Source organism: Stegostoma tigrinum, chromosome 25 (genome assembly GCF_030684315.1).
Source record: "Stegostoma tigrinum isolate sSteTig4 chromosome 25, sSteTig4.hap1, whole genome shotgun sequence".
NCBI lineage: Eukaryota > Metazoa > Chordata > Chondrichthyes > Orectolobiformes > Stegostomatidae > Stegostoma > Stegostoma tigrinum.
In genome coordinates, this window is record NC_081378.1 from 5,039,994 (window position 1) to 5,064,862 (window position 24,869).

The following is a 24,869-nucleotide window of genomic DNA, read 5'->3' on the forward strand; positions in this document are numbered from 1 at the left end:
CTATCATCACTGATTCAAATTTAGAGATAACAAGGTGTAGAGCTGGATGAACACAGCAGGCCAAGCAGCATCAGAGGAGCAGGAAAGCTGACGTTGTGGGCCTAGACCCTTCTTCAGAAAAATTCATTCATTTCTTCATTTCAATTCTTCATTTTTTCTGAAGAAGGGTCTAGCCCCGCAAAGTCAGCTTTCCTGCTCCTCTGCTGCTGCTTGGCCTGCTGTGTTCATCCAGCTCTACACCTTGTTATCGCAGATTCTCCAGCATCTGCAGTTCCTACTGTCACTGATTCTAGTTGGCTGTTCCAAATTTATTTACTGAATTCAACTGAAATTTCATGGTGGGTTTGAATTCTTGTCTTAAGGTCAACAATCTGAATTACCTAGCCATTGTGCTACGATTCCCAAACGTTTCTGGATATAGCAGGTTAAAGTTCTGGAGCACCACACAAATACTAGACAGTGACCATCTCTAATAAGAGACAATCTAATCACTGCCCCTTGACATTCAATGGTGTTACCATCACAGAATCCCGCACTGTCAACATCCTGGGGGTTACCATTAACTAGAAACTCAACTGGATTCACCACACAAACACAGTGGCTGCGAGAGCAGGTCAGAGACTAGGAATACTGTGGTGAGTAACTCACCTCCTGACTCCTCAAAGCCTGTCAACCATCTAAAAGGCACAAGTCAGGAGTGTGATGGAACACTCTCCATTTGCCTGGATGGGTGCAGCCCCAACAACACTCAAGAAGCTCGACACCATCCAGGGTAAAGCAGCTGCAAGATTGGCACCACATCCACAAACATCCACTCCCCCCACCACCGACGCTCAGTAGCAGCAGTGTGTACTATCTACAAGATGCACTGCAGGAATTCACCAAAGATCCTCAGGCAGCACCTTCCAAACCCATGATCACTTCCATCTAGAAGGACAAGGGCAGCAGATACATGGGAACACCACCACCTGCGAGTTCCCTTCCAATCCACTCACCATCCTGACTTGGAAATATATTGCCGTTCCTTCAGAGTTGCCGGGTCAAAATCCTGGAATTCCCTACCCTAAGGGTATTGTGGGTCAAACCACGGCACAAGGACTGCAGGGGTTCAAGTTGGCAGCTCACTCCCACCTTCTCAAGGGGCAACTAGAGTAATGAACTCTGGCCCAGCCAGCGATGCCCACATCCCACGAGCGAGAAATCTGCGACCACTGCAGCAGCAATACTCAATCTTCTGTCAGGCCATCCTGAAAATGCTGATAAATATTGATGAATGATGGTCTAATATTGAAATGTTAGAGAGTACTTTATCAGCTTGAATAGGAAGTTGATTCGCTTAGGTGGCTGATATGCAATGTACAATAGCATCAACAGGGTGTGTTCAATTGCTGCGCCAGCTGAAGTTACCATGAAAGACACGCCATCTGAGCCTTTCCCCTCACCTGAGGCATGGTGCCCCTCAAGTTTAACCGTCACCAGTTCTCTCTCTCTCTAATAAGAGCAGGACTATGATGATAACATTTTGATTTCAGTAGTAGACAGAAGAATGTTATATAAACACGTCTGACTTTTTATGCGTTCACCAGGACTAATTTTGAGGCTATGTTGTTGAGTACTTTTTTTTCTTGTTGAAGCAAAATTATCAAAGATTTCTCCATGTCCCCTTAAGATAAACTACTCGCAGAAATATGTACATCTTTACGTCTCTGATATCATTTAATAACCACGTTCTGTGTCAGCCAAAAAGAAAGCTACAACAGCTTTTAAAACGTTCCAGACCCACCAGAAGTATAAAAATGAAACCCTATGCCAAAGAATCTTGCCACATGGTTCAGGGAATGTCCTGGAATTGAAAAGTATTATTAAAATACTGAAATAATTTAAACAGATTAAGATTTAACAGGTCAATGCTTTCCTTGGGGATGCTTTAAACATTTGTCTATTTATTTTTTAATGAGGTGTTAATGTTGTTTAGCTAGTTTCTATTACCTTTCTGTCTGCAAGAAATTTTTAACAAGAAAGGTGTAAGTAAGCCTTGTGGTACCATACTTTTCAATATGTCTATCTATCTATCTAATTTGATTAGGATTCGTCTGTCTCAGACAAACCAAATTGTACCGAAGGTTGCTACAAAAACTTTAACTGGAAACAGAAAGACATGATTAAAAAGATGCGATATAACAATGCTGTGTCAGCAGATAATCTACAAACTCAACTAAAGATGACTTCCTTTATGTACAACTAGAGACATTCACCAAAGCTGGAAGTAGCAAGCATGGCGTTTGATTCTAGCCCTGAAATAGTTAAAAGTCCTTGTCCGTTTTAGGACAAAAATGTTTTAGTATACAACATTTTAAACCCCGATAGGTTAATATCACAGCATTTCTGTTATCGGTTCTGTCAGCTCCATGCTGTCTATCGCACTGGTACAGTATAAGGGGCTCTGCACTTTCTGTAAAAGGAAGCAGCTCCATGTAAAATAAAGCAGTCGGCAATGGTACAATAAATAAGCAATGAGTTGTGCAGTCCAGTCAATGTCTCATTCCTCAGAAAACATACATCCTGGAGAAATGATGCTACTTTGGAGGAACATTTTGCACAATTACTGGGAAAATGATTCTTTTTCAACTGCTGAATTTATACAAAGTGAAACAAAGCATTGCTAGACTCATATGCACAGCACCAGATACTGTTAAATCCATCAGCACATGGCTCAATGTTTATGATACATGTATTGTATAAGAGTTACAGTATAAAATATGGCCTTTAAAAATCTTTCCTGGGATCCCTCTAGGCTTCAGTGCACATGACAGGGTGAAATCATTTGAATTCTGGGCTGCATCACAGTGATGTTGTTTCCCACTTTTGAATCTGTTGAAGGAGCTTGTCATTTGCTCCCAGTGTGCACTGTGGTTACTGAAGTCGATCTTGCTCTCCCCTCTGATCCTAATGGAGATATCCCAGAAGGAGAAGACACAGATGACACTATACTGCAGGCAGTGGATGCAGACACACCTACAGGAAACCCATCAGGGCAGAGAAGAAAACAATAAGACAAAGGCAGATGTAAGCATTGAGAGAACAACAATTAGCATCAGCACTCAGTTTAAAAATTAACACACCTATCGTTGCTGATTCAAGTCTTCAAGATATTAACAGAAAAATACAGGAAGACAAACTGTTTTCACTGACCGGCAATTCTAGAACTAGGGACATAGTCTGAGAATTAGGATCAGACAGCTCAGGAGAGATTACGTCATAGTGATGTACCACACAGAAACGAAACCTTGAGGTCCAATTTGTTCATGCCAACCAGATATCCTAAATTAACCAAGTCCCACTTGACCATATCATTCTCAACTCTTCTAATCATGCACTTATTCAGATGCCTTCTCCAGATGTTCGGGACCATTTCTACACATAGAAGGTGGCAGAGGTTTGGAACTCTCTTCCAAAAATGGCAGGGGATGTCGGATCCATTGATCATTTTAAATCTGAGATAAATACATTTTTGTTAAGCAAAGGCATTAAGGAATAATGGCTAAAGGCAGGTACATGGAATTGCGTCACAGATTCGCAATGTTCCCACTGAAAAGCAAAACAGGTTCGAGGATGAATGGCCCACCCTGTTCCTATATTCCTATGGTTAACTTTAACAGCCTCAAAAAATCCTTGATTATTTGTTCAAAGGATACAATTGATATTTACATTGTCAGAAATCCATAAGAATGATGCGGTAAATTTGAAGGAAACTTCTAACAATTGTAAATAAAACCATCTTTACTTGCACACAGAGAGCAGATCAAAAAGTCATCACTAGAGAGATGTGTTATGGTCAATGACACACAGAACCGAATAGATGCAGCACAGAAAGAGGTCATTGGGTCCTTTTAGATCTATGCTGCTCCTTTGCAAGAGTGATTGAGCTAGCAGAGTGCTATGTCTCTACGTCAAATTTTGATTTGGTAAAAATTGCAGACTTTGGGAGAAGAGGACTGAAATGTTCACTTCTGGTACCTTCCTTGTTTCAAAAACTACAGGAAGGATCACTTGATCTGAAACGTTAACTCTGATATTTCTCTACAGATGCTGCCAGACCTGCTGAGTCTTTCCACAATTTCTATCTTTGTGAACTTTGTTGCAATAGCAACATTTAATAACTCATAATCTGACAAAAACTGTAATAAGATTGACATGGTTTTCTCACAGTTCACACAAAAATCAATTATCTACGAAACCAGTGAAATTATCAGGATGTGAAGGTTTTGGAGAGAACATAGAAGATAAATTTTTCAAACTGTTTCAGGAATGAGGTGTTTAATCAGGCTGTTGCTCTCCGGCTGCAGAGCAGAGAAAACTAAGAGAAGTCGCATCGGAAATGCTTGAAGCTACAAAGGTTCATACACGGTAAGGAGAGGGAAATGGTTGCCAAAGGATGATTACACAGATGTAACATCAATATCAAAAGAACTAGAGGCAACACAAAGGAGAAGTGCTTCTGCAGATGGGTGGCTAGGATTTGGAATACACCATCTGATGGGGAGATGGATAGATTCCATACTCATATCTAGGAGGGAGCTCAAGAAGCATTGGAAGAAGCAGAAATTACAGGTAAGTGCAGGAGGGCTATGTGGATACTTAATCAAAGGATTTAATAACTTGAAGGGTTTCGGAATAGTTAATCTGTTTCTATTGATGGATGTGTTGAGAACCAGAGAGCATTGGTTAAAGATGGGTGTAAAATGATACAAAGATGGCACGAGGACAAAACTCTTTAGGCAGCAAGTGATTTGAATCTGGAATACACTGCCTGAGAGTGTGGTGGAGCTGAGTCCAACTGAAGCTTTCAGGTGGGAATTTGGACAAGACCAAGGGAAATTTAAACAGCAGCAAGAGAGAAAATGCAGGGAGTGGGGAAGTTAAATTGTTCGTGCAGAGAGCTAGCACAGTGAACTCATGCTCTCCTTCCCTGCTGTGATCTTTCTGTGAATTTTTTTGTGATTGAATGGGTTTTGAAGGGTCCATGGCTGGAAGAATGTTACCATGTCAGATCAGAAGGAATTTTGTATGTATATGCAATGTGATTGGTATGATAGTGTCTTTACTGACTCGAGCAGCCTATAAGTTATCTTACGTGCAATTAAAAATAAATCTCTGTGTATGTGTTGCCTTTCTATTAAATGTTTCGCTTCCTGGCTGCAGTTAGTGACATGCATACAAGGTGAAACGAGATGATTGGTAAAGTATTTGTTTTAAGGCTGTCACGTGAGAATAAGTGGATCTGCTCCAATACTGGTGACAGAACAGAAGCAGAAAGGCTGTAGCAGTGTTTTAAGGAGATTGCACCCACTGTATGCTAAAGGGCTGATTTCATGACTATTCTCTGGCAGCAAGGATCCAAACCAGCAGGAATGTGAGTTGTGAATTTAAATGTGCTCAGCAGTGTTGGCACGCTGTTCTCTCACCACTTAATGCCCATGGGAAACAAAGTTTTGGATGCAGTGCCCCCCCAAATAGTTTCTGTGCCCTCTCTGTGAATGAGATGCCCATTGGCCATACAGAGTTGGAAAATGATTCTTTTTTTGTACAGTCTTGTCTAAATCTACTAAAAACATCAAGATCACAATGGGTTAGGCAGCATCCATAGAGAGACAGTAAGCTAAAGTTTTGTTCTAGATAACTCTTCATCAGGGGTCTAAACGTATTTTGGGAAACTGAAAAACTTTGGGAGGTCGAAACCCCCAGGATGTTTTCTCAGGATGCTGCTCCAGGTTTGGTGCATTCAGTAAGTCTGGAAAAAGCTGTCTCCTTTCCCTCCCCCTCGGATAAATGTAACTCTTTGTACTTACACTCTTTACGAGATGTGACATCTGGCAGTGGATTGCTGGGCGTGCGGTTGGTTTGTGTATTCAGATTCGATCCATCCTGACTGCTGCCCAGGTGCAGCCTTCTCATGTGTCTTATAACAGCTGTGGCATTAAACGCTTGCTGCAATCAAGTTCACATTTAGTTCCGTAATATACAGAAAGGAAACTGTTTGGGTCCAATTTTCCGAAACAGTACATTTAATTTAGAGTGACATGGAATAAAGTACAAATGATAGAGACCAGAGAAGGTATTCCATTAGAAAATCCATCATAAAGCACATGAATAATTCTGAAGATTTACACTATAAATTGTTCCATAAAATTGCTGAATAAATCAATTAATAATTTTGATTGTATTGCCTTAAATGTTCACTCCCTCCATTACTGATACTCAGTAGCAACAGTGTGTGCTATCTACCAGATAGTCTGCAAAAGTTCACAAAGAATCCTTTGATTGCACGTTCCAAATTTGATCAGTACCATCTAGAAGGTCAAGAGTAGCAGATTCATGGGAGCAACAGCACATGCAGGTTCCTCGCTGAGCCACACACCATCCTGACTGGAAATGGCATCACTGTAACCATCGCTTTCACTGGTTCCAATCATACTGACCAGATGGTAATCCTAGAACTCCCCTTCTAAGAGCGCTATGGGTGTCCCGACACCACACAGGCTGCAGTGGTTCAAGAAGGCAGCTCATAACCACCTTGTCAAGGGCAACTAAAAATGGGCAATAAATGCCAGTCTTCAGTGACACTCCCATCCAATGAATGAACAAAATGACCTTCTCAGACGAAACAGGGTAATGATGATAAGAGACGGAGGAAAAACCAGGAAACCTAAAATGTAGCAAACGGCATTGTTTCATTTTCCCTGGTCTATCACAAACTCATTGCAGTTTATTCCAGTCAGTCTAAAGCAGGAACTTAAAAACAGAACCCAAATAATCAAAAGATGCCAATGTTTTGAATGCATTTAGAATGAAACAACACAGATTTCAGCCGTGTTAATATGCAGACAGTTTAGCCGACTCAGGTGCTGGGTATCTGAAACAGAAACAGAAATCATTGGAGAAACTCAGCAGGTCTGGCAGCTTCTGTGGAGACAGAGATAAAGCAGAGTTGATGTTTCATGTCCAGGGGCTCTTCATCAGATCTCAATGAAGAAAAATTTCAGTCAATTCAAAATGTTAACTCTGTGTTCTTCCACAGATGCTGAGAGACTGCTGAGTTTTGCCAGCAAGTCCTGGTTTGGCTTCTCTTTTATCTGCACCTATAGTTCCTCTCAAACAGACAAATCCTTGTCTCAGCTGAAGGGCACTTATGATTTGCCTTCAAGGAAGCCTGATACAGGATTGACTCACTGATTTCTCTGCTCTACCACACTTGTAAAAAGGCTCTCTGCTGTTTCAACCTCGACAAAATAATCAAATGCTTAATTCATCCATCACTGGTATCACTGAATCATAGAATCCCTACAATGCAGAAGCATGCCATTCAGCCCATCAAGTCCGCACAGCCCTGTTGAAGAACTATCCTATGCCCGTAACTCTGCATTTCCCGTGGCTAACCCACCTAGACTGCACATGATGGGTTATTATGGGCAATTTCCTGTTGCCAATTCACCCAGCTTGCACATCGTTGGACTGTGGGAGGAAACAGGGGCGCCTGGAGGAAACCCACACAGACATGGGGAGAATGTGCAAACTTCACACAGACAGAGTGAGGCTAGAATGAACCCAAGGCTCTGGCACTGTGATGCAGCAGTGCTAACCACTGAGCCACCATGCTGCCATGCTCTACAATGCTCCCATGAAATGTCTTGGGACATTGTATTGTGCTGAAGGCACTAGAGAGGTGAAAGCTGGGGTTGTTGTGAACAATTTTCACTTCCTGAATAAACAGGGGACGTATTTGTGCATTTTATCCACCATCCTGTCGAGATCTCGCCCTTATCAGCGTTTCACTGACAGGCCTGGATCCTGCCATTACCGGGCAGTAGTCAAGAAAAGATGAATGGATTAGTTATTGGGTAACACAATCTGTTTTAACAATCATCAACGTGCTCACAGGAAAACACAAGGTGCTGGAGAATCCTGAATCATGACAAACATCTCTTTTTGAAATGACCTCGTTGTCCTACATTGATTGGACCATTCATCTGTTGAATTTTAATGTATGGACCAAAGTCTGAAAGCTGGGAAGGTATAAAATGGGACAGCATTCCATGTGGCGCCATTTGTAACTTTTAAACCAAACAGCAGCTGTGTTATAACCATTGCATTGCTTTGTGGGAAAAGGAGCAACTTACCCTCCACTTGCTTTTAGCAAAGTTCTTTCGGATTTGTGCACTGACGGACTCGTGAATGTTCTTGTTCAACGCTGTGTCTCCAGCAATCCTGCAAAACAATCAGCATCGGGTATTCGTGAAAGAGGTTCCGTAAAGGACCACACTTCCGACTGTAAACTGGAAAAATAGGAGCTGCCAGAAGTACTAGGAGGGTTCATACTGCAACTTGAAAATCAAGTGGGATTGTATGGAATACCCTTTTGAAGACTACATTACTTTCTGGAGGAGTGAGGTTGGTACAATATAACACTGGTACCAGGAGCCTTTAAGCTGAGGATAGTTTGTCTACTGAAAGCCTTCAGATTGGTCAAGCTGTGATTTGTTAAGACTTGTGATTACAGTGTTGCTAGAGATATTCAGAAACCTGCAGACAGGAATACCTCTCTCTCTCTCCTTTCTGTCTAAACGAGTCGTCAAAAAAACTTAAAGACTCAAAAGAAAGAATTCTAATTCAAAAAAAGGGCCCAGGTCCATCCGACCAACTACTTGAAATGAAGGTCAACTATTGCTGTGCAGACCACATTGTATCATCATTACTAAAACTAAATGACAGTCAGAAAGGAAGACTCTCCATTCCTTGACATTTTAAAAGCTAATCTACAGAAATTGTTTTCGCTCACTCTATCTCGTTACTCATAATATTTGTGTCAAATCCTTTGTTTTGTTTGTGGATGAGATGACTGACCTCCAACAGCCATAACCATCTTCCTCGGTGTCAGGTATGACTCCAGCCACAGCAGCGTTTACCCCCCAGTTCCCATTGATTCCAGTTTTGCCAGGGCTCCATGATGCCACACTTGATCAAGTGCAGCCTTAATTTCCAGAGCTGTCACTCTCACCTCACTTCTGGAATTCAGCTCTTTTGAACCAAGGCTGTAATGAGATCAGACGCTGAGTGGCCCTGGTGGAACCCAAACTGGGCGTCACTGAGCAGGTTATTGCTGAGCAGGTGCTGCTTGATAGTGCTGTTAGCGACATCTTCCATCGCTTTATTGAGATTGAGAGGAGACTGATGGGGCGGTAACTGGCCGGGTTGGATTTGTGATCAGTGATAATGGGAACTGCAGATGCTGGAGAATCCAAGATAACAAAATGTGAAACTGGATGAACACAGCAGGCTGAGCAGCATCTTAGGAACATAAAAGCTGATGTTTCAGGCCTGGACCCTTCATCAGAAAAGGCTGGATTTGTCCTGCTTTTTATGTATGGGACAAACTTGGGTAATTTTCTATATTGTTGGGTAGATGCCAGTGTTGTAACTGTACTGGAACAGCTTGGCTAGGGGAGTGGCAAGTTCTGGAGCACGTCTTCAGTGCTATTGCTGGGATGTTGTCAGGGCCCATAGCCTTTGCTGTATCCAGTGTCTCCAACCGTTTCTTGATATCACGTGGAGTGAATCAAATTGCTTGAAGACTGGTACCTGTAATTCTGGGGACACTGGAGGAGACCGAGATGGATCATCCACTTGGCACTTCTGGCTGAAGATTACTGTGAATGCTTCAGCCTTATCTTTTGCACTGATGTGCTGGGATTTTCCATCATTGAGGATGGGGATATTTGTGGGGCCTCCTCCTCCAGTGAGTTGTTTCATTGCCCATCACCATTCACAACTGGAAGAGGCAGGACTAGAGAGCTTAAATCTGATCTGTTGCTTAGCTCTGTCTATCACATGCTGCTTTTGCAGTTTGGTGTGCAAGTCCTGTTTGGTAGCTTCACCAGGTTGACACCTCATCCTCAGGTTTGCCTGGTGCTGCTCCTAGCATGCTCTCCTGCACCCTCCTTTGATCCAGGGTTGATCCCCTGGCCTGATGGTACTGGTTGAGTGGAGGATATCCTGGGCCATGTGGTTACAGATTGTGCTGGAGTACAATTCTGCTGCTGTTGATGGCCCACAGCGCCTCATAGATGCCCAGTTTTGAGTTGCTAGATCTGTTCGAAGTCTGTCCCATTTAGCACGGGGATAGAGCCACACAACATGATGGAGGTTGCTCTCAATGTGAAGGCGGGACTTCGTCTCCACAAGGACTGTGCGATGGTCACTCTCACCGATACTGTCATGGATAGATGTAAATGCAGCTGGCAGATTGGTAAGGATGAGGTCGAGTATGTTTTTCCCTCTTGTTGGTTCCCTCACTGCCTGCCGCAGACCCAGTCTAGCAGCTGTGTCCTTTAGGACCCGACCAGCTCCATCAGTAGTACTGCTGCTGAACCACTCTTGGCGGTGGGCATTGAAATCCCCTACCCAGAGTACATTTTGCATCCTTGCCATCCTCAGTGATTCCTCCAAGTGTTGTTCAGCATGCAGGAATGTTATTCATCAGCTGAGGGGGGACAGTACGTGGTAATCAGCAGGAGGCTTCCTTGCCTATGTTAAATGATTATCAAGAGCAAACCGAATGAATGTTAACCTAATTACGGTGAGAAGTTGGGATATGACTTGAACTTAATTGTTTACTTAGTTGAGCCAGCACAAATGCAATGGGCTGAATAGCCATATTCCGCACTGTTACAATTCTGGCATTCCACGGTAGAAATAATACTGGAAATGTTTTAGGATTTCAGGATATTTCTGTGATAAATGAGATCCTCCTGCTCATTGCATATAATCATAGAATCCCTACAGTGTAGGAGCAGGCTATTCAGCTCATCAAGCCCCCACCAACCCTCTGAAGAGCATCCCGCCCAGACCATCCCCCAACCTAACCCTGCTAACCCATCTTGCCTGCACATCCCTGAGCACTACTGGCAATCAAGCATGGCTAATGCACCTAGCCTGCACATCTTTGGGCCGTGGGGGGAGGCCGGGAGCACCCGGAGGGAACCCACACAGACATGGGGAGAATGTGCAAGCTCCACACAGTCATTCGCTTGAGGATGGAATCGAACCCGGGTCCCTGGCGCTGAGAGGCAGCAGTGCTAATCACTGAGCCACCTTCATGATATGCACTTGGAACATAAATTAGGTGAAAGGTGACAGAATGGGACAGGTTGTCATTGCTGACACTCAAAACTCTTTAAGAACGATGATGGGAGAAAAGACAGAAAGACTATTTATTAGCATGTAAACATTCACCAAATTTAGTCCTGATAATCAGATTCCTTTATTGCACACTTTGATAAAGTAATCCTGCCTGTGAAAGTCAGCCAGCCCCAAAGATGGCTCTTCATATTTGTTTAATGATACATTCCGGGATGTGAGGATCACTGTCAAGTCCAGGACTAATTGTGTATGAGATAGGTCACAGACAAAGCCATCTTGCTCATTATATTCATTACAGTTTGAAAGTGTTATCCCAATTAGTCACACTTCCCTGTTCTGTCTCCATAACCTGGCAGCTTCTTCCTCTCGAAATAAAGACACGTTCAACAAGCCTTCATTTCTTGCCTGTACGTTATATCTATGTGTATGCCATTCCAGTATTCATGATTAATATCTCTTAATGTTCCATTCACACTGTTCTGTCATTTCTGATTCATTAGCTGCACTTCCTTACAATGATAAAGTGGGATGAATAATGTCAAAAAGCAAGCTCCAGTATTCGAGAGTGAGTTTGTTCACACATAAAATCTCAGTTTCTTCATCACGTTGCCAAAGTTTCCAAAAAGTCAAGATTTTCACAGATTGAAAATGTTCAATCCTGAGGCAAGATTTCTACAATGGAAACAAAATCAGAAATTGCTGGAAAAGCCAGCAGCTGTGGAGAGAAATCAGAGTTAACGTTTTGGGATGAGTGGCCCTTCGTGTGTTGTTTGCTCTGAAAAGCTTTCTCAAACCCAACGCTTTGGCTGGACAGCTGACTATGCTGGTAACCCTCCTACCTGTCTTCCCTCTTGCTTTAGCTGGGCTCTCAGCTTTGTGTCTTTTGAAAAGTTTTCTTCACCCAGGGAATCAGAAACTTGTGGAATTCTCTGCCACAGGAAACGGTTGAGGCCAAAACACTAAATGTTTTCAAGAAAGAATTAGATATAGTCTAAAGGGAGAAAAGGGGAGAAAGCGGGAACGAGGGTCTGAGTTGGATGATCAGCAGTAATGTCTGCTCCTATGTCTTATGGGCTTATGATGGTACTGAATGGTGGAATATTCGGAGGGCCGAATAGCCTGGTCCTCCTACTATTTTCTATTGGAACAAACCACTGAACTTCAACATGGCTTTGTTTCTAAAATATAAACAACTGGAGCTTGGCAGAAATTAAATCTTAAATATCAGCCAACAAGTACAACATGTGAAAAATAATATTTGGATAAGGTCTTCTATTGTTATCTCTAATTGTTTTCATATGATTAAAACTTCTCATCGCAAACATATTTCCTTAACACAATGCTGTTCATCTCAGATTTACTCCATGGGGTAGGGATCAGTTTCAAGTGCGTCTATTGAAAAGTATTTCATTTCTCCAGCTCCTTAAATGGACTCATGGACAAACGGAACGAAAACCTTTTTCCTTCAATACAAGAACCAGATGCTGTTGGTTTTCTTTTGTGTGTTGTGCATTAAACATGCGTCAATATCATACCTGAAATTCTCAGGAAAATTGGTTAAATGGCCTGTGTGCAAGGGAATACTTCCTGGCATCTATTTTAATTGAACCCCTCACTGTGATAAATCGATGGTCTCTTGCCCTGTTGGACCTGAAATCAATGTTCTGCGTTTCTCATCCTTAGCTCGCTAAGAATTTTATTTGGTCACTTTTGGCTTGGTTCCCTCCAGAAATAGAGGGACTATATGTTGTACTCTTCTGGGAGGAGGTTCTGGAAGAGGAAATCAAACAACAGAGTAACATTACAGAGTTTTAAATAAATACATCAAAGAGTTTGCCTGTTCAATTTGTTTTCCAGATGCTCAGTTGGAAACAGACGAATCATACACAGGACTCACATCTGTATCCCAGGAGATCAGTAATCTGATTCTGATCAAGCACATAGGAGAGGAACAGAGAAGATCTCGCAGGTATCCTGGTCACTATTTAGCTGTTCATCAACTTTCGAAATGCTGGTTACCTGGATATTACCACTTTGTTATTTGGGGGAGTTTTGCTGTGCACAAATTGTGGGTACAATAATCCAAAAATACTTTGCTGGTCACAAAGCACTTTGAGGTGTCCAGTGGCTTTGAAAACCCAAGAAGTGCTATATAAATGGATTGAGCGCAATGTACAGGTTGAATGCTGGAAGTAGGACCCAATTGGTTGCCCACTGACTCCTCATGAATCATGGAAGCATTAATGCACTGAAAGAGGCAATTCAGTCCACTGTACCCACACTGCTTCTTAAATTGAGCATCATTACTGCATCCGCTGTACCCGGTGTGGCCTCCTCTACATTGGCGAAACCAAGCGGAGGCTTGGGGACCGCTTTGCAGAACACCTACGCTCGGTTCACACTAAACAACTGCACCTCCCAGTCACAAGCCATTTTAACTCCCCCTCTCATTCCTCAGTCGACATGTCCATCATGGCCCTCCTGCACTGCCATAATGATGCTACCCGGAGGTTGCAGACACAGCACCTCATATTCTGCTTGGGAACCCTGCAGCCCAATGGTATCAATGTGGACTTCACAAGCTTCAAAATATCCCCTTCCCCCACTGCATCCCAAAACCAGCCCAGCTTGTGCTCACCTCCCTAACCTGTCCTTCCACCCATCTATCCCCTCCTCTCACCTCAAGCCCCACCTCCATTTCCTTCCGACTAACCTCATCCCGGCCCCCTGACCTGTCCATCCCTCCCGGAATGACCTACCCCCTCCCTACCTCCCCACCTACACTCGCCTCTACAGGCTCCATCCCCGCCTCTTTTAACTTGTCTGTCTCCTCTCCACATATCTTCTCCTCTATCCATCTTCAATCCGCCTCCCCCTCTCTCACTATTTATTTCAGAACCCCCTTCCCCTCACCCATTTCTGACAAAGGGACTCGGCCCAAAACGTCACCTTTAGTGCTCCTAAGATGCTGCTTGGCCTGCTGTGTTCATCCAGGTCCACACCTTGTGATCTCAGATTCTCCAGCATCTGCAGTTCCTATTATCTCTCATACCTAGTGCAAATATCTCCATACCCCCCACCAAACACAATTTATATCCTGTTAATCCTCCAATGCACCTCCTGAATACCTCCGTTGACCTGCCTCCCCTAAATTTCCAGGCTGTGCATTCCAGACCCTCACTAGTTGCAAATCACTTTAAATGAGAGAGGGGATGGTGTGGTTACTGTTGGCTCACTTTCTGACATTTATATTGTGGGGCCCAAAGAAGCGGAAATAAAACAAATCTCAGTTCCTGCTGCGTGACTCCAGTCACATTCCCATCAACGCCCACATTCCCAAATTAATCTTCATCCTGGCACTTATTCCAGCCAGTAATCAGTCTCCTGGGCACACCACTTTAACTTGCTTGCCTCCTTCCTTCTGCCTATTTCAGGTGGGCAGTTGTTTGGACCATCAGGAAAAGGGAGCAGAATTAGGCTGTTCAACCCATCAAGTCTGCTCTGTCTTTTGGTCCTGGCTGATATGTTTTTCAACCCCATCCTCCTGCCTTCTTGCCATAACTTTTGATCCTCTTACTAATCAAGGACCTATCTATTTCTGACTCAAAGATACTCAATGACTTGACCTCCATTGCAGTCGGTGGCAATGAGTGTCACGGGTTAACACCCTGCGGTGAAGAAACTAATCCACATCGCAGCTCTAGAGACCCTTCCCCTCATTCTCAGCCTCTGCTGTTGGGTCCTAGTCTCTCCTATAATAGCACAAACCTCAATGCCTTTGGGAGCAGAAAAGGGAGAGTAGAGAAGCTCATGCCCGCCCAATAGCCTTTCATTGTATACCCACCGAGTTAACATTCTGTCCCCGTTGCCAGAATCTGCCTGAAACATTAACCGATCTCACAAAACTGCCACTGTCAACATCTTGCTTCCTTATCCCATGCCAGGCATTGGTTCCACAATGACACAAAATTGGTTACGCCGCTTCTGAATTACTGCATTCAGTTCTGGTCTCCCTGCTGTGGGAAGGATTTGTTGTGAGGCCTGAAAGGATTCAGAAGAGATTTACAAGGATGTTGCTGGGGTTGGAGGGTTTGAGGTACAGAGAGAAGCTGAACAGGCCGGGGCTATATTTCCTGAATCGAAGGCCAAGGGGTGACCTCGCAGAGGTTAATGTAATCATGTGGGGCATGGATAGAGTGAATAATCGAGGTCTTTTCGCCAGATAGTGTGGCCTAAAACTGGAGGGCATAGGTTTAAGTGAGAGGGGATTTAAACTGGGCCTGAGGAGCAACTTTTGCACGCAGAGGATGGTCTGTATGGAATGACCTGCTGGTGGTGGTTGGTATAGTTAGAACATTTAAAAGGCATCTGGATGGGTACGTGAAAAAGAGGAGTTTTGAGGGATAGGGCCAAATGCTGGAATATGGGACAAGATTAATTCAGGATTTCTGGTTTGCACGGCCAAGTTGGGCCGAAGGGCTTGTTCCCGTGTTGTACAGCTCTATGACTCTATGACATGAGAAACATGAGCTGAAGTCGACATCATTTTGCCACAGAGCCTGCTCTACTGTCCAAATAAGGTCACAGTCGACGTTGGCTCCAGTGAGGCAGTGACGGTGAGAGTGGATCGGTGAGACAATGACGGTGAGAGCGGAGACGGTGAGAGGGGGGGTGGTGAGGCAGTGACGGTGAGAGGGGGGACGGTGAGGCAGTGACGGTGAGAGTGGGGCCGGTGAGGCAGTGATGGTGAGAGTGGGGACGGTGAGGCAGTGACGGTGCGAGTGGGGACGGTGAGACATTGACGGTGAAAGTGGGGACGGTGAGACAGTGACGGTGAGAGTGGGGACGGTGAGACAGTGATGGTGAGAGCGGGGATGGTGAGGCAGTGACGGCGAGAGTGGGGATGGTGAGGCAGTGACGGTGAGAGTGGGGATGGTGAGGCAGTGACGGTGAGAGTGGGATCGGTGAGGCAGTGACGGTGAGAGTGGGGCCGGTGAGGCAGTGACGGTGAGAGTGGGGACGGTGAGGCAGTGATGGTGCGAGTGGGGACAGTGAGACATTGACGGTGAAAGTGGGGACGGTGATACAGTGACGGTGAGGGGTGGACGGTGAGGCAGTGACGGTGAGAGTGGGGACGGTGAGGCAGTGACGGTGAGAGTGGGGTCGGTGAGGCAGTGACGGTGAGAGTGGGGCCAGTGAGGCAGTGACGGTGAGGGGGGGACGGTGAGGCAGAGACAGTGAGAGTGGGGACGGTGAGGCAGTGACAGTGAGAGTGGGGATGGTGAGACAGTGACGGTGAGAGCGGGGACGGTGAGGCAGTGACGGCGAGAGTGGGGATGGTGAGGCAGTGACGGTGAGAGTGGGGCCGGTGAGGCAGTGACGGTGAGAGTGGGGACGGTGAGGCAGTGACGGTGCGAGTGGGGACGGTGAGACATTGACGGTGAAAGTGGGGACGGTGAGGCAGTGACGGTGAGAGTGGGGACGGTGAGGCAGTGACGGTGTGAGTGGGGACGGTGAGACATTGACGGTGAAAGTGGGGACGGTGAGACAGTGACGGCTAGAGTGGGGATGGTGAGGCAGTGACGGTGAGAGGGGGGACGGTGAGGCAGTGACGGTGAGAGTGGGGTCGGTGAGGCAGTGACGGTGAGAGTGGGGCCAGTGAGGCAGTGACGGTGAGGGGGGGACGGTGAGGCAGTGACGGTGAGAGTGGGGACGGTGAGGCAGTGACAGTGAGAGTGGGGATGGTGAGACATTGACGGTGAGAGTGGGGACGGTGAGACAGTGACGGTGAGAGCGGGGACGGTGAGGCAGTGACGGCGAGAGTGGGGATGGTGAGGCAGTGACGGTGAGAGTGTGGTCGGTGAGGCAGTGACGGTGAGAGTGGGGATGGTGAGGCAGTGACGGTGAGAGTGTGGTCGGTGAGGCAGTGACGGTGAGAGTGGGGTCGGTGAGGCAGTGACGGTGAGAGTGGGGACAGTGAGACAGTGACAGTGAGAGTGGGGACAGGGAGACAGTGACGGTGAGAGTGGGGCCAGTGAGGCAGTGACGGTGAGAGGGGGGACGGTGAGACAGTGACGGTGAGAGTGGAACCGGTGAGACAGTGACGGTGAGAGTGGGGCCGGTGAGGCAGTGACGGTGAGAGTGGGGATGGTGAGGCAGTGACGGTGAGAGTGTGGTCGGTGAGGCAGTGACGGTGAGAGTGGGGTCGGTGAGGCAGTGACGGTGAGAGTGGGGACAGTGAGACAGTGACAGTAAGAGTGGGGACAGGGAGACAGTGACGGTGAGAGTGGGGCCAGTGAGGCAGTGACGGTGAGAGGGGGGACGGTGAGACAGTGACGGTGAGAGTGGGGCCGGTGAGGCAGTGACGGTGAGAGTGGAACCGGTGAGACAGTGACGGTGAGAGTGGGGCCGGTGAGGCAGTGACAGTGAGAGTGAGGTCGGTGAGGCAGTGACAGTGAGAGCGGGGACGGTGAGACAGTGATGGTGGGAGTGGGGACGGTGAGACAATGACGGTGATAGTGGGACGGTGAGGCAGCCCAGAGCGAGACACTGGCAGTGGCATGGTGAAGGCTGGAAAGCCCGGAGTGGGACTGTGGCAGTGGAAAGGAAAGTTGGGCTATCTTAAGTTATATTTCTTTTCGTGTCTTATTTCAAATTAATGTGAATGGCAGCATGTATGTACAGCAATGGTACACACTTCCCACTGTCATTGTACATTCACTGCACGTGACTATAAATCTGTCAAATTTAAAGAAAGGGAATATACTGAGACGGGTAGATGAAGTAGGAGGTTTTGGTGTGCATGTGCACAGGTGCCTAAAGGCAGCAGTACAGATAGGTAAGGTTATAACAGAGGCTCTCTTCCATTGGCAGGGTGTGCAATACAAAAGTAGAGATATCATGATGAAACTGTATGAGACAGTGATGAAGCCACACTTGGAAAATTGTGTGCATTTTTGGTCACCACATTTCAGGAAGGACCTAATTATAGTCATAGGCTTATAGAGTAATACAGCATGGAAACAGGCCCTTCGGCCCAAACTGGTCCACGCTGACCATAGTGCCCACTCAGCTAGTTCCAATTCCCTGCATTTGGCCCATATCCCTCTCAACCCTTGACAACAAAATGTGAGGCTGGATGAACACAGCAGGCCAAGCAGCATCTCAGGAGCACAAAAGCTGATGTTTCGGACCTAGACCCTTCCTCTCAACCCTTCCCGTCCACACCAAACATTTACAACTCTCCAGGGGGTGGGGAGAGAATTCCAAAGATTCGGATCCCTTTAGAAAAGAAATGTTTGCTTGGGAAATTTGTCCCTTCATCTGAGACTGTGTCTCCATTCCAAATCTAATGGGGACATTCTCGAAGTGTCAATCACGTAAGATCCTCTGGGAATCTGAACATTTGGTTGCTAGTATCTTAATGGACAAATCCTAAATTGTCCAGAAATCAGCTCTGCGTTAACACACGGGAATTTAGTCTGACCATGTTGAATATTAATAGCTTGATCACCCAAAGGTTGCCAAGAAGTTTTGAAGAAATCTTGTCTGTCCTCTGCCACTAGCAGCATGCCTGTTCTCAGCCAATATTTCTGTCACTCCAAAGGTCTTGCCTTTGAACTGGAAATTGGGCTTTAATACCTCCTTTATTTGGTTCAATAAGTTACCTGCTGTTTATAGGCAGGTAGCTATCCCAGATCTGACCTCTTGGCAAGTGGTTGAGAATCTGGGCCATGCTAGGATCTCAGCAGGAGACTCTAGTCCCACGTTCTTCCTTCTCCCAATGCATTTCGCCATAAAACTCCTGCAAAAGGTTTAACGTCGATGTCCTATCATCAGAACTGGGAAAAGTTCAAGATGTAACAGGTTCTGAGCTGCTACTTTTTGTCAGCATCAAAACTCCTTATTTTTTTTTCATTCAGCAATAACTCTGGGATCAGTAAAGATATGAGGTGACCTATGACCCAGTGCTCAACATAAATGATTTCTATCACAGTCTGTTACTCAGAAATAGTGGAAAGAGTAGAACTAAGGCAATAATTTAGTCCTTAGTGCAGGTGCAGAAAGTATTCTTGTGCACATCCATTGTAACACAGAGAAAATTAACAACAGCTGATTCCTAACCAAACCACAAGAAGCTAAATGTTCTCCCTGTTCAATTATGTGGTTTCTTAGCCTCTGTAGCCCCAGTTTCTGTCACATTCACACAGTAGCAGCGCCTGAAGATCCCAATTAAAAACCCACTCAATCCTCCGGTAGCTGACGCCAAGCTAAGCACTGGAGATATCTGGTAGCGCGAGCGAGGCTTACGTTACATCCAATTCTGGCAACGTGCGCCTCTACTGATTTGCTGAATTTTTTTGTGCCTGCACAGTCAGAAGCAGAGTAATCAGGATCGAGTGCTGTGAAGGCGAAGTAGCATCAGAATAAGCTGTCACTGAATTAATTAGGTATTGAGCTCACGGTGTTGAAGCTGTCTGCGTGGAGGGTGATGATGGAGGATATGTCGTTCACAACAAAGCATGCCCACATAATCAATGATAAATGTTGTAAGCACAAATCTCAAACAACCAAATCATCAGGATAAAGAATTGCTTCGGTGTTGTGGAACCTGCTCTGTATTCGTGAGTTGGGTTAAGCTTTCCTCCGAGTGGAGTGGCTTCTACATAAATAACAGAAAAGATCAAACAATGTACATTTAGAACATAGAACATAGAACATAGAACAGTACAGCACAGAACAGGCCCTTCAGCCCACGATGTTGTGCCGACCATTGATCCTCATGCATGCACCCTCAAATTTCTGTGACCATATGCATGTCCAGCAGTCACTTAAATGTCCCCAATGACCTTGCTTCCACAACTGCTGCTGGCAACGCATTCCATGCTCTCACAACTCTGTGTAAAGAACCTGCCTCTGACATCCCCTCTATACTTTCCTCCAACCAGCTTAAAACTATGACCCCTCGTGTTAGCCATTTCTGCCCTGGGAAATAGTCTCTGGCTATCAACTCTATCTATCCCTCTCATTATCTTGTATACCTCAATTAGGTCCCCTCTCCTCCTCCTTTTCTCCAATGAAAAAAGTCCGAGCTCAGTTAACCTCTCTTCATAAGATAAGCCCAGTTCTCTGTATTAATATTGAATGTACTCAGGGAAAATGTAACAACATCCCATTTGTTCCAATATTTCACACATTTATAGAGTCATAGAGTCATATAGCACAGAAACAGACCCTTCGGTTCAACTAAACCATGCCGAATATATCCCCAACTAAAATGGCCCCATGTGCATGCTCCCGGCCCATTTCCCTCCAAATCTAGTATCAGAGATAATAGGAACTGCAGATGCTGCAGAATCCGAGATAACAAAGTGTGAAGCTGGATGTACACAGCAGGCCAAGCAGCATCTCAGGAGCACAAAAGCTGACGTTTTGGGCCTAGACCCTTCATCAGAAAACGGGGAGGGGAAGGGGATTCTGACATAAATAGGGAGAGAGGGGGAGGCCGATCGAAGATGGAGAGAGGAGAAGATAGGTGGAGAGGAGACAGACAAGTTAAAGGGGCGGGGATGGAGCCTGTAAAGGTGAATGTAGGTGGGGAGGTAGGGAGGGGATAGGTCAGTCCGGGGAGGACGGATAGGTCAAGGGGTGGGATGAGGTTAGTAGGTAGGGAATGGAGGTGCAGCTTGAGCTGGGAGGAGGGGATAGGTGGGAGGAAGGACAGGTTAGGGAGGCGGGGATGAGCTGGGCTGGCTTTGGGATGCAGTGAGGGGAGGGGAGATTTTGAAGCTGGTGAAATCCACATTGATACCATCGGTCTCAATATTTCCCAAGCGGAATATGAGTTGCTGTTCCTGCAACCTTCGGGTAGCATCGTTGTGGCACTGCATGAGGCCCATGATGGACATGTCATCTAAAGAATGGGAGGGGGAGTTGAAATAGTCATCTAGGGAATGGGAGGGGGAGTTAAAATGGTTGTCATTTCAACTCCCCCTCACATTCCTTAGATGACATGTCCATCCTGCAGTGCCTCAACGATGCCACCCAAAAGTTGCAGGAACAGCAACTCATATTCCGCTTGGGAACCCTGCAGCCCAATGGCATCAATGTGGATTTCACTAGCTTCAAAATCTCCCCTCACCCCACATGCCAGCCCAGCCCGTCCCCGCCTCCCTAACCTGTTCTTCGTCTCATTTGCCCCTCCTCCCACCTCAAGCTGCACTCCCATTTCCTTCCTACTAACCTCATCCCACCCCCTTGACCTATCCCCTCCCAACCTCCCCTTCTACACTCACCTTTACTGGCTCCATCCCTGCCTCTTTAACTTGTCTGTCTCCTCTCCACCTATCTTCTCCTCTATCCATCTTCGATCCGCCTCCCCCTCTCTCCCTATTTAGAATCCCCTTCCCGTGCCCCATTTCTGATGAAGAGTCTAGGCTCGAAATGTCAACTTTTGTGCTCCTGAGATGCTGCTTGGCCTGCTGTGTTCATCCAGCTTCACACTTTGTTGTCTCCCTCCAAATCTTTCCTGTTCATGTAAGTGTCTTTTAAATGTTGCACTTGGACCAGCATCCACCACTTCCTCGGGAAGTTCATTCCACACACAAACCACCTTCTGTGTGAAAAAATGCCTCTCATGTCTTATTTAAATCTTTCTCCTCTTGCCTTAAAAATGTGCCCTCAGTCTTGAAATGCTCCCATCCTCAGGAGAAGACAAGTACCATCAACTCTATCTAAACCCACCATTATCTTATAAACTTCTGTAAGGTCGCCTCTCAACCTCCTATGTCCCGGTGAAAAAAGGCCCGGCCTATGCAACCTTTCCTTCCAACTCAAACCTTCCATACCCAGCAACACCCTGGTAAATCTCTTCTGAGTCCTCTCCAGCTTAATAATATCCTTCCTACAACAGGGAAACCAGAATTGGTAAACAGTATTCCAGAAGAGGCCTCCCCAATGTCCTGTACAGCCTCAACATGATGTCCCAACTCCTACACTCAAAGGCCTGAGCAATGAAGGCAAGTGTGCCAAACGCCTTTTTAGCCACCCTGTCTATTAGTCAAATGGTTTCGAAATTGTTTTTGTGCTTCCAATTGTCTCCAAAAAAAAATCTTTTCTCAACAAGCTCCAAATCTAATAACTTTGGTCAGTGTGGATTAAACACATGAGGTGTCATATGGAAGCAATATGCCTACAGACAGGCGTCCAGAAGCTACATCAATTCCTTTACCTGCACAATCAAAACCCTGAAATATTGTATAGTTCACTGTTATTCTAGAATTCATCCATAATTCTAAGCGACCTGCACAACTATGATTCTTCCACAATGACTTATCTTCCAGCCAGGCCTAGATTTTCATAAACATTTGAAAACAAAGTAAAGGTATTGTTCAAAAATGCGGTCCATTCTTTAACCCACATCTTCCTAACATCAGTGAACAACCTGCTCACAGCACCTTAAGACAGTGAACTATCATGGCAAGGAATCAAATTAAAAAATGCTTTAAATGAGGGAAAATACACCTCTTTTTATAATGTTTCAAGTCTCAAGAAAACTGTGCGATGGCAAGGGGGAAATATATCAGCAGCCTTTTATATTTTGCTCACTGAATCAAAGAAGAAAGAGTTGAATTTGTGTAGCACCTGTGTGATTGCTGGGTAACCCAATGTACTCAGAATCCAATTCATTACAACAGGTGGAGTCACATTATAATGTAAATTAGAAACAAAAACAGAAATTGCTGGTAATTGACAAATGCACCAAAGCATGCTCCCCTGTTTTTCTTCAAAGTATGCCTCAAGATCTTTGCAAAAAACGGTCACTGTTCCAACATCTTAAATCATCTCAATCCACCTTTTGATTATTCCCGTTTAAAACCATCTCATCAAGTCTTCTGGGGAATGGCCACTTGACCCCAAACATTAACTCTGTTTTCTCTCTCTGCAGATGCTGCCAGGCCTGCTGAGTTTCTCCAGCAATTTCTGTTTTTGTCATCGGATCATGCCTGTTTTGGCAAGCATTGCCCAAATATGTTGGCAGAACACAGATTTGAGTCTGTGCCCCATTAGCAAAGCAGAAATAACAAAGGTATGAGTTGAACATCTCATCTGAAAGAAGTCATCTCTGACAGTACAGCACTGACTCAGTCCTACAGTGGTGTGTCAGTGTTAACTTTTGTGCATAACCCCCTGTTGACACCAAAGTAGGAATGCTACCAACTGAGCTCAAGTTGGCACCTCAGAGATTCCTGTTGGGACGCCTGGGGCCAGGACAGGACCAAGCTTAACTATGAGGAGGACAGGGAACAGTTAGAAGAGGCAGTTCAGGATTAAGCTCCACAATGAGTGGTCTGAAAAAATAGTCAGATTACCAAATTGCTTCAATGTGAACACCAGTGACACTGTGCTCTTCTGAATTGGTCTGAAGACTCTGTGCCAACAATTAATCTTGTACTCAAACCTGTTGGAATAGACTATAAGCAGATTCTTTAGAGAAAGCAGGCACACTCTAAGATTCCCAGCACATATCATGGTGGATCTTCAGTCATGCCTTGCGGAGCTAGGCTGCTCGCGCACAAAATATTAATTTTGCCGAATTGCTAAAAAGATTGGTCATAGAAAAATTGATTCTCTCCTGAGGGTTGCAATCAGCTCCAATGTGCTCCTGTGGCATCCATCCAGGAACCAGTCCTCAGGAACACATAATTTAAGCTCGAGGGTAGACATCCTAGCCCACTGTTGGAACAGTAGCAATGTCACTCTCTGTGATGGACTGTGCTTTTGCTGACTCGAGTGATTCAAAGTTTCCCTTTCAACGTGAGACAAAATGATCAATCCTAATGCAAATGTGATGAATTTTCAATGCTGTTAAAATACTGGACCGAGTTGCTGAAACAGCTGATTATTACAAGCAGTCATGAACCTCTTACTTTAAAAGTTAAACCAAACTCCGTTAGCCAATTTTTTTTAGGGAATAGCCACTGAGCTTGCAAATTATTGCGGATACATCTATTTTTAGAACAGTGAGTGCAGAAAGTGCAACACTACTGAGGGAGAATCTAAAAATGGAAAGAATTGCAGATGATGTAAATCAGCGACAAAAGTAGAAACAGAAATTGCTGGAATAGCTCAGGAAGAGTCACTCAACCTGAAATGTTAACTCTGATTTCTCTCGATAGATGCTGCCAGATTTGCTGAGTTTTTCCAGCAGCTTCTGTTCCTGTTTCTGAGGGAGAATCTAGTCTGCGTCTCGCCGTATTACCCTGTAAACCATAGCCAACAACGGGATTTCAATCCCTACCCATTCCTGTACACACTCTTACAAAGCTTAAGGTGGTGGACTGGTGCAAGATGTTAGTACATCTCTACACCTCATGCATTCGAACCCAGTGGAACCTAACTGTATGACTCCATCCTCTCTCCTGCAGGTTATAAGAAGCTTGTGTATGATGTTCATATAGGGCAGCCTCTTGTAGGTCTAGGCTCAAAACTCACTCAAAGCCTGAGCTTGATTCTGAGGCAGAATGTAATGTCACTCTTAAAGAAAGATTTGAATTTATACAGGGCCTCTCAGAATGTCCCGAAGTGTTTATTACAGTCCATGCAATACTGTTACTGATAACTCACCTGATTCATTAATGTCCTTTAGAGAATGAAATCTGTGTTTACCTGGT

At 45.2% G+C, this 24,869-nt stretch overlaps 1 protein-coding gene across 1 annotated transcript in view; it reads right to left on the reverse strand.

Moving 5' to 3' along the window:
• Positions 1 to 220: 220 nt before the first annotated feature.
• camk1da (calcium/calmodulin-dependent protein kinase 1Da) overlaps positions 221 to 24,869 on the reverse strand; it is a 423,644-nt gene continuing 398,995 nt past the window's right edge. The window contains exons 9-11 of the mRNA XM_059654830.1: positions 8,178 to 8,265; positions 5,850 to 5,988; positions 221 to 3,015 (exon numbers count right to left, since the gene is read on the reverse strand). Of these exons, the coding sequence (XP_059510813.1) occupies positions 2,888 to 3,015; positions 5,850 to 5,988; positions 8,178 to 8,265 (355 nt within the window). The 3' untranslated portion in view covers positions 221 to 2,887. The remainder of the gene's footprint in view (positions 3,016 to 5,849; positions 5,989 to 8,177; positions 8,266 to 24,869) is intronic.